Here is a 10,559-nt window from a genome sequence, read left to right on the forward strand (position 1 = left end):
TTTTTTTTTTTAAATATACATTTTAGGAACAATGTAAATGTCTTTACTGTCAATTTAGATCAATTTAATGCATTCTTGCTGAATAAAAGTATTAATATCCAAAAAAGAAAAAGAATCTACATTTTGAATGCTAAACATTAATATACATTAATGTACATTAATGTATATATTGATTAATGATTTTGACGAGAAATTATGGTATATGATTCTAAACATTACTAATTGATTTGTCCCAGACAAGCCGTTCTTACACTTTTCACTGCAATCTAGTTTAGCTAGCTAGATTATGCTGTTTATTTTGTATTTTATATAATGTGTAATATTTGCCAGGCAGTTAGTACTGAAGCATACCGGTGTCTCGAGGTGGTAACTCTGGCTTTAGGTCTCGATTACAAAAGTCAAACTGGCAGCATTCGATGGTTCGACGTGTCTGTGCAAACTGTGAATCCTGTGAATCAAACAAGTCAAACTTATAAAGTCTGATATTTAATTATATATGATATCAAAGCGTGAAACACTTATAAGAAACAACTTTCCTTACCTTGCACTGAAAGTGAGAGCCCTCATATTTCATACAGCCTGAGCTTAAGATCACATCGCCATTTTCATCTTCTTCAATTATGGCGAAGCACTGCCCATTTGTCCTGTTATGTTTTAAAGAAAAGCAATCTACTTATTAATTTTTTTAATACATAAAGCACAAACATGTACAATAATCACTTAAAAGGTGCCACGCCCTATGACACTAACTCGCAGGTGTTGTTCTTGGCGTCATCAGGGCAGTGCCCTGAGCAGTGGCAGCTGAGGAAGCGGGCAGCATCTTCTGGTGCCACAGTAGAGTCGTCCCCGGGCCTTCTGGCGTCTGAGCCAGGCTTCACTCCAGTGCCCTGTAGCACGTGGTCAGGATTCTGACCTGCTGTAAGTGACAAGACACTAACAATCAATGGCAGGCCAGGTGAGCAAACACACAAAATGGCCAGTAGGTGTTAATAAACCCATGTCTGTGGTTACAGAACCTCATACACTACTGTTCAAAAGTTTGGGGTCAGGAACATTATTTAAAAATAAATTAATGCTTTAATTCAGCAGGGATGCATTAAATTGATCAAAAGTGACAGTAAAGACATTTATATCGTTTCAAAAGATTTAGATTTGTTAAAAATCTGTTCCTTTGACATTCATCAGATAATCCTGAAAATTATAAAGGTTTCCACAAAAATATTAGGCAGTGCAACAGTTTTTCAACTGTTTTTTCATATATCATAATAATAAGAAATGTTTCTTGAGCAGCAAATCAGCATATTTGAATGATTTCTGAAATGTGTGACACTGAATACTGGAGTAATGATGCTGAAAATTCAGCTTTGCCATCATGAATAAATTGCATTTTAAAATATATTAAAATAGAAAACAATAATTTTAAATTGTAATTGTATTTCACAATTTTCCTTTTTAATGGAATTTTTAATCAAATGAATGCAGCCTGCAGGGCAGAAGAAATTTCTTTCAAAATCATTAAAAAAATCTTACAGACCCCAAACTTTGAACAGTAGTGTACATCTATGACAAAACTAGCTTAAAAGCTAGCAAGTAGTGTGTGTGTGTTTTTTTTTCTTCATAAAATCTCTTAAGTAGGGATGCCAAAAGTACCAGTACTTAAGAACCAAAAATATACTAAAATAAAAAAGTTTGATACCAGTCTTTCTTTCTGTAGTATCTGTATTGAATGCTCAATTTAGTAGTCTGTTCTGGCTGAGTTGGCTAATAAAATTGAGGTATTGTGTCAATCCTCAATAAGGTCACCATCTCCTACTTTTATAATTTCCCATCCTTCACTCCTCCTCTGTAAATCTGCTCCCGTTCAGATCCAGCCCAACTACCAAGTACATCCCTGTTATGCCCCTTTCGGTTTCACACCCTCACAACCATTTATTTTGCTTTTTATTTGAATTTCAGTTGAATAAAGGCCTCTGAGATATGTCACTACTGATGTCTTATCATGCCACAGTGCATCAGCTTGTACTGCTGAAACTTTCTGTTCAGCAGGACTCCACTGCAGACGTTCCTGTCCAGACCTGTCGGTAAAAGAGCTAATCACTCACAAAGCAGCAGTTTGTGAGATTGGGCGGCAGGGCGACACAGCGCTCTTTTTATCAGCTGCATTCCATCCTCAGATCCCATTACGGTCTGTCTTATACAGCCTCCACGTGTGCTGCTGATCTTACAATTAGACTGGACTCTCCTCTTGGACTAATTCTATTAGGACTCAGTGATTAAATAGAGAGCTGGGCATGATAAAGGAGCTTCTGTTACTCAACGATTCAATGCATAATTCAATGGATCGTCTACAATGTACATACAGTGAAAATGTGATTGATGAGTACAAACAACTCAATATAAACACAGTATGAGCCTAACAAAACAGGCAGCCTGAAAGAAGTGCTACTAGAAAAACGATATCTTGAAGAACACATATTTTCCCTAACATGTGTAAGCATATCACAGCAGTTTTTACTTTGCAACTGTTGAATGCCCCACGGCAAAAGAAAACGTTTCATATTTAGCTCTTAGTTGAATTAAATGTAATAAGTTAAAATGGATTTTACCATACTGTGGGTGCTTAAAGAGATAGTTCTTCCAAAGAATAAAATTCTGTTATTTTCTTATCTCATGTTGTCCCAAACCTGTATTACTTACTTTCTCTTGTGCAATACAAAAGAAAATATTTTGGAAAAATGTGTGTTTTTGTCCACAATGAAAGTCAGAGCGGTTCAGTGTTGCTTTTAGTTTGGAATGACATGAGGGTGATTAAAAGATTTCATTTTTGGGTGAAATATCCCTTTAACCCTCTACAAACCAAATTATGTAATGAGGTTCATGAGACATAAATCGTTATAGTCATTACTGTTGTTTATATAACAACTCTAGTTAAAGTTGCAGATTCAGAACAATTTTTATAATGATATTTACATTAAAAAAACATTAAAATTGGGATGGTGTGGAAAGAGGAAATTGTGGTGGTCTTCAACAGCATTATGAGTCAAAGACAGAATGCGAGACAGCAAGAAACATTAACAAAACAGTCGATCACAACACAAACAAGACTGCTGGAGAAACACCCTGAGAAAACAGAGCTGATGGAGGCAGTGCAGTTAAATGTCCAGATAAAGCCTGTGAAGCTGCGAGACGCTACCTTTGATAGGCTCCGTCTATCAGAACAATTCTAGACCGCAAACTAAATGATGCACTCAGCCTCTCAAGTGCTCTCGTTCAGGGTGCGGACAGACTCCATATCTTTCTTACTTAAGTGGATCAAACACACATCTAATGTTACTTTACTAAACTATAAAAAATAAACTCTTAAAGAGAACTACACTGTCTAGACTTAATCTCATTCAACTGCTCGCAAGGGATTTCAATGAGGTCATTTCAGTAATTGAGCTACTCATAAAGCAAATGTAAATGATTGTGTGGCCTTGAGCCCAGGCTAAGGGAGACAGTCCCCCTTTATGACGGCAGATCCTGATGCATAGGGCCAGGATGGAAATTTCGCATCAGGAGAAAGCTGGACAAGGATCAAATGAGCAAAGCCCCAAAGAGGAACCCAGGGGATCCTTCTCCATCACTCTTTACTCCTCTACTCCATTCTTTCCACTCAGGGTCAGTGCTTGAGGAATGACTTTGGGATTGAAGGATCTTGAATCCTTGAAGGTTCTGGTTTTCACTGAAACTGCACAAAAATCTATGAGAGTGGCAGAAAGTGCAATGTACAACAATGCTAGGATTTCAAAACTCTCATGGTCTTCAAAATAGCTGTGAAGCAGTCCTTCTGACTGGGCAAAGGATTTCTGCCCACTGCTGGCTTGTGACTGGTTGTGGGCGATGACTGATGTGTCAGAGGGGCCCATTAGAGCCTCCACATTCACATGTGTGCCTAATTTTGCCGCCAGTTACAGTGGAGTCTGAGGTCTGGCAGATCATCCCCCCATAATGAGACTCTCTAGCAGATACACACCATTACCCTCTCTCTCTCACTTAAAAAAAAAAGAGCAAAGGGAAGAAAGAAAATCAAAAATAGATTTCAGTCTTTGGCATAGTTTCCCTTCACAGCAATGCATTGTTTCATTGACTATATCGCACTTTACATTATTTTATGTTCAGTCTTCACAAATGCTACTTGAAATGGTACTTGGAAGAGAACTGTGAATTAAATATAGCTGAATTAAGTCAGTATACTGGAATAAATTGTCTGTGTCATTTCTGGGGCAATTTTACATGCATTTTATTTGTACACCTCACCAAATTAAATGCCTTCCTGCATTTGAAACACGCTTTCTTCTCCCCTAGCAGGAGTGCTAACCTCACTCACTATTCAATCAAGGTAGAAGTCTACAATTGCTTGGGAAAAAAGCAATTTGCACTATGGAGGCAATTGAGGGCTTTCAGTCGCCAATATCACCTCTGTTTCTTCACGATTATGTTTCAGAGGTGCAGACACCTGCCTGAAATTACATCTCAGGGGTGCATCTGATGAGTAAAGTAAAAAACATGTACTATAGAGGCATTTAACTAGCCGTTACACAACTCTAACACTGAGAGAAACAACAGTGCATTGAGAAGTCAAATGTCCTCGCCTTCATGCTGCGTCTTTGGTTTCAACCATTTCCTACTTTTCTGCTGCACCTGTACAAAAATACACTGACAAGGACATTAGACAGATGTTTGATATAATATGAACTCGAGGAAAACTGAGCTGTTCGAAATCTGACTACTGGGCATGTTACTAGGCTTCTTTCTCTTAACTAATTTATCAGAATCAAATAAAAGACTGTACCGAAAAGGCATTTAAAAAAATCTAAGTGTGGACTAAGAAAGATTAATTCCAAACTTTTCAAACATTCATAACAAACAAGTAAACAAAAACAAATAAACGCTTTATTTGTTCATTCACAAATGTAGGTGAATTTAAAAATATATAATAAAACGATAATAATGAAAAAAAGATAATAAACCACTCTAGTTCTTAAGTCAGTGTGGAACAGAAAGCAAGCCACTTGTAATATCTAAAATCTACTAAATAAGGGCTTAAATCTGAAGATCAACTGCAAAAAAAGGGCCCAAGTATTTCTGTGTTTGAAATAGCTCTTACCAACTAGCAATTGTGAAGTGCCATAGAGGAAATGGTTAATGTGCTAAAAAAGGAAGAGAGAGCAGCAACAATCACTTCAACAGCTTCCTTTAGTGGGGGGCCTCTGAGTGGCTCATGGTTCAGGAGTGAGTCACGACAGGAAAGATGTCTTTTGAACTCCCTGGCATGAGTAAACACACCTCAAGAGATATCAGAGGGTGTTCTAATCCAGAGCACAAAGTATTGTTTTACACAGAAGTTCAGAGTTAAAGTATGTTAACATAATGTGAACTAAAATATAAAGCAGTAGGCTTTTCAACTCAAACTAAAAAATTTTCTGTGCGCTAAAACTGCTTTCCAAGCAATCGGCTGTTGCTGTTTGCCTTCACAGCTCATTGATTGTCTACAGGCAACTATCAGTTAGTTTGTCTCAGGGAGGGCGTTTTTATCAAACAAAGTTTTCTTTTGTTTTACATCAGTAAACATCACGTTATTAAGCATATGGAAACGTTCAGACGGACACACATGATTCCTGCCCTGCTGTACTGCAATCACATCAAAGCCCCTCAAAAAAAAAAAAAAATAGATGCAAGAGAATGCGAAACTCAAAGCAACCAGAGTGTCTTAGCTTTAAAATTGTACATTCAAGAAAGCGATGAAGGAATTTCCCCTAAACTTTAAATCACAAAAACAGCCATCTGTACCTCACAGAGTTCAAATTAAAATATAACAATTTACACCATTTTACATTGCATTATTTTCTCATCAAATTAAGTGCTTCAATACAGAGCTTCACAGCATAAAACAAAACACTACATTCTTATTTTTTGTTAAAGTTCTATGTGTGGAATTAAATTACCTGTGGCATGAGTTTATGTTTGAGTCACAGCCATTCTACGTGATAATTTCGATTACTATTATGTTACTACACAACAATAATATATTTCTCGATTTCTTCAATTAAACATCTTTAAATGTTTGAGCTTTCAGTATGAAAATTGTCGGTGTGTATTTGATGAGTACTTGATAAACTCCCCATTCAGAATTAAATATTGAAATGCTTGTGAGCTGAGCTCTCAAAGTAGCTCTGGAGATCACATTCATGTGGAGTCCTTACATATAACAAACTGAACTCTCAGAGCAGAGTTTGCATAGAGAAATCACAAATAGGCTAGACAAACTCCTATCACCTTGTTTGAATACCACTTGTATTCTTGAGACTAAGCTTTGTTTATGTAAAGACTATGAATTTAAGCTAAAGCTACTGTAAATATACGATGAAGGCAAGGACGTGTGAAGGAAAGATGCCTTACCTCCAGCGCAAAGCCTCAGATGCAGGCAGACTCCGGCCAAAATCACAGTGACATACAAAAGCTGTGCCATCGTCAAACAGCGTCGCCGTAATGAGATCAGTGATGACAGCTTATGCTCCTGAAAACCCAGTGAACACTAACGTACAGGTGGAGCAATTACAATTAGGGTTGAAGAGATGCAGAGGATGAGAGGAAGAGCTGGGGGATGATGATGATGGCACTAGAAACTCAGAGATCCCTTCTCACGGGGTCCACGGCACTAAATTAATAAAAGAAACAAACAAAAAAAAAAACGTGATGAGCAGATCATTCATGTCTCAATGCATCTTTCTAGACAAGTTTAAACAATGTCTACAAACACAAAGTCCAAAAATTCATCTATAGCTTAATAATCTCTCAATATTACAAGAAAAAAAAGACTTGATTAAGCAGTGCTGTAATTCTTCTTGGTAGCCCTGAACATCACTGCCCCCTTGTTTTTTCTGGACTTGACCCCTCAACCCGTCAGGCCGGCGCTACCCTTGAATGCTGAAACATGCCCAAATAATTTGATGAAGGATGTTCTGCAATTACCCCATTGTCCCCTTCCAGCGTTAACAACGTGATGTGTCTGTTCCCTTGTAGGCCTGTGCATCTCGCTGCAATTAGTGGCCCTGAGCGAAGTATGTCCTGAGCGGGGGACAAATTAGTGGCGGAGTGGGCTGGTGTCTGTCACTTCTGATTTGCCCAAGGGGGACAAAGAGCCCCGACCTGTGCCCCACTTTCACACATCCCTGACCGGATAACAAGGGAACAAAGCTAGCCTCCGCAAAGCGAGGGGACAAGATAGCTGTGAAGGCACCTACACACAGAGACAAGAAGCTGCGGCTGCTAGGTTAAGAGGTACACAAGCAGCAGGATCAAGCACAACCGGGAAAAGTTGAGGCCTGCTGCAAAGAAGATGCCTCACAACTTACCAGGTGGCATCGCATCACATTCGAACACCTTAGAAAAGAACGGTATAAAGAGCCATGTTAAATTTGCATGTGTACACAGATATGTTAAGGATACCATATTAGACAAGCACCCAAAGTCCATTCTTGCTTTCTCTCTTGCATCAGGAATTAAATATGGGGTGAAGACCACAACATTTAAGGTTGAGAGTGGGAGGAGAGCCAACACAGTACAGGAAGATGTTTAGAGGTGTCAGTCACATTCAAAAGACCCAGTCTTCAGAGTCACATGATTCTTCAGAAATTGTTGTGATATGCTGATTTGGTGCTCAAGAAACATTCTTACTATCCATGTTGAAAACAGTTGTGCTGCTTAATTTATTGCAACTGTGATCAAAAAGTTCAAAAGAACATCCTAAACGCCAAGAAAATGAAAGCAATCACTCACATTCTGCAAGTAAAATCAACTTTTATTCAAATCAACTTATACATGAATGACTAGGCAAGTTGAGTCATGTCTTGACTTGATGAAGACAAAACTTGGATCTGCACACACACAAAAAAGAAGTATGGCTAGAAGGACACCCCTGAAAACAGCTTACAATGCTTCTAATATTAGACAGATTAAATCTACTGCTAAACCTTGTGGACTTTCATATAAAACAAGTCCAGCACTCATGTGTCTTGAATGGACATCTATCACTATTGTTGCTTCAAAAGTATCACATATCTTAAAAAGCAATATATAAGGCACACTATGGTTCAGTGTTTCATCAGACACTCCTGGAGCTTTGCCATCTGAAAGGCTTTGATGGCGCCATAAATTTATGTAAGGAGGCTGAATGAATAGGGGTATTGTATGGTGATGTGTAACTATGGTGCACCTTTGGAGCCAACCTTAAGACCTGTACTTAATTTTCTGCATTCCGCTGAATCTTGCACACAGCCTTCAAAATGTACTCGATGAGCGCAGATGGATGAGTTTGACACTCTTCTGTCTGAATATTTCACCTAGTGTGTGTGCTGTTGTACGCACACGACACAATCCGTGCGGGCACAAAAATTGGGCTGTGTGTGGACGTCCGTGGACCCTTCTGATCACGAAAATTACATCCCGCAGACAGTGCTCAGAATGCAGTCAGCCGAAGTATCCTTTGGGCTTTATGCTGGACCATGAATCGCTCTCAATCCCTGAGGAGTGAGTAATATCTGATCTTCCTAATGTGCAGAACTCAAGGGTTCCCTCTGGTCAACAACCCAACATAAACGACAGTTCACCACAACATACAGACCGTTTGGGTGGGGGTTCCAACCAGAAGAAAAAGCCAATGTATGATAATATTATGAAATAAATCTCACCTTGCCTTTCTTATCACTTCTAACTAAAGCCTGCATGACGACCAGAGTGGTCTGGTGTTTGTTTCCCCCTCGCCCCCGCTCTCTTGGTCTGCTTTGGCCCGGGTCTCTGGTCCCTCCTGGGGCCCCTCCTTACAGCAGGGCTCCCAGTACTGGAGGATCCCTTCCCTCAGTGTCGGCGCTATGCCCGACATGCCTTTCAAGGCCTGCTAGACTGCAGGGTAGACTTTCTGGCTCCGCTGCCATTGTTTGCTTGGCTGCTTTGCGCCTCATCTCAGGAAAGGATTAGCATAAGAATACTTAGGCACATTGAGATGTGCCCCACGACCAGCTCTCTCTCTTCTATCATCCTCTCTTCTTCTCATCCTCACCGAAGTCCCACATCTCTTCCTGACACAACACCAATCACTGTCAAGCAGCTATATGGCAGAGAATCAGTCAAGCAGAGACTTTAAAGGTAGCACAAGACTGGTTACACAGCAGTGGATTGCAGGAGAAGAAGAAAAGTTAATCTGTGGAGCACTTGGGTGCAATATGAGCTCCAACGGCCAGATTCCTCTGGAAGGGTAATGGGTTGAGACAACATTTCTAGAACAAAGCCCCCCAAATTTGAGCACATTTTTGCTGAGAAGTTAAGAAACTCAGCCCAACAGACTAAGATCGGAACAGCTGGTCTGTGAAACACTAAGCAAATCTCACTAAAGAAGCTGATTTGATCTTTGTGCTTTATAACTGGACCAATTACCCCAAAATGAATTACCCCTCACTTTTTGCCTAGCTCTTGCTTGTTTTATGGCAATTGTTTAAAAAAAATGTCTGAACCACTTATGGTGCAAAAATATGTATAAATATAAAAAATGTATCAGAATTACTGTTGGTATTTATCATTACAGTCTTCTGTTATTGATGTTATTTATCATTACTTTTTACTGTTTATCATTAGTCAGTAGGAAATGGAATTTGTGATTGTGTTTTCCTTCCTAATTTAATGTAAATGGGATTATTGTGCCGCCCTCGTGCCAGTACATGTCATCAGATCAGGACTCGCAAAAATTCAAAATCCCTGGTAGCCCTTCGGGCAGGTACTCTTCAGATTTTGGTAGCCCGAAAATTAAATTAACTAGCCCAAATAAAAAAAATACTTTTTTTTTTAATATATATATATAGAAAATCAGATAGGAGTTTAAATGTCAATCAAAATATTTTCAATATACAAATATCAACAAATATGAAGGAAGGAATTTTATTTCACTATTTACAGGGTATCTGCAGAATTTATAATTTAAAATTTAAAAGAAAAATACAGAATTTATGTATTTAAATATACATTTAAGGCAATTTATGACCCATTTGCACAAGTAAAATGAACAGTATGAGTGGGGTTGGACAATGTCTATGGTAACATACAGTATTGAGCCATAAAATTACATGATTTACAGTTCAGATACAGGTTTTCACAAAAACAAAAATTGTATACAACAGCATTTCAGCCTTTAGACCATTTTTATGAAAAGGGATAAATCAAGCATATAAATTATTGTCAATTTAAAACGTATAAATATTACTGTCTTAACTGTTTAGATTTTTAGAAGGCACATTAACTTCTTTCTCATTTACAACTCATTGTGTTTGCTGCATAAAAACACTAGTTGATATTTGCATTGATCTGACCATAAACAGCAAGAAAGGCTGGTTGGAAATGCAAATTCATTCTCTGCCACGAGGTGGCGCTTTAGGAGCGCTGAAATATTGTGGTTTCCCCGGTAACGGCTGTACACAAAGCAGCTCCATGCTCATAAATGCTGCTTTATCAGGAATTATAGCGAAAAA

The 10,559-nt window shown here is 38.6% G+C and overlaps 1 protein-coding gene across 2 annotated transcripts in view; it reads right to left on the reverse strand.

The window, feature by feature from the left end:
- The window catches only part of LOC107743563 (bone morphogenetic protein receptor type-1A-like), a 29,019-nt gene that overhangs the window by 10,032 nt on the left and 8,428 nt on the right, over positions 1 to 10,559 (reverse strand). Inside the window, exons 3-6 of one of the 2 annotated variants that reach the window (XM_016556843.1) lie at positions 6,442 to 6,700; positions 751 to 913; positions 542 to 644; positions 352 to 448 (exon numbers count right to left, since the gene is read on the reverse strand). In XM_016556843.1, the coding sequence (XP_016412329.1) occupies positions 352 to 448; positions 542 to 644; positions 751 to 913; positions 6,442 to 6,511 (433 nt within the window). In that variant the 5' untranslated portion in view covers positions 6,512 to 6,700. Of the gene's footprint in view, positions 1 to 351; positions 449 to 541; positions 645 to 750; positions 917 to 6,441; positions 6,701 to 10,559 lie in introns of both variants that reach the window. The other variant, XM_016556842.1, reaches the window with a different exon arrangement.

This window comes from Sinocyclocheilus rhinocerous, unplaced genomic scaffold (genome assembly GCF_001515625.1).
Source record: "Sinocyclocheilus rhinocerous isolate Xijiao unplaced genomic scaffold, SAMN03320098_v1.1 scaffold677, whole genome shotgun sequence".
In the NCBI taxonomy this organism is placed as follows: domain Eukaryota; kingdom Metazoa; phylum Chordata; class Actinopteri; order Cypriniformes; family Cyprinidae; genus Sinocyclocheilus; species Sinocyclocheilus rhinocerous.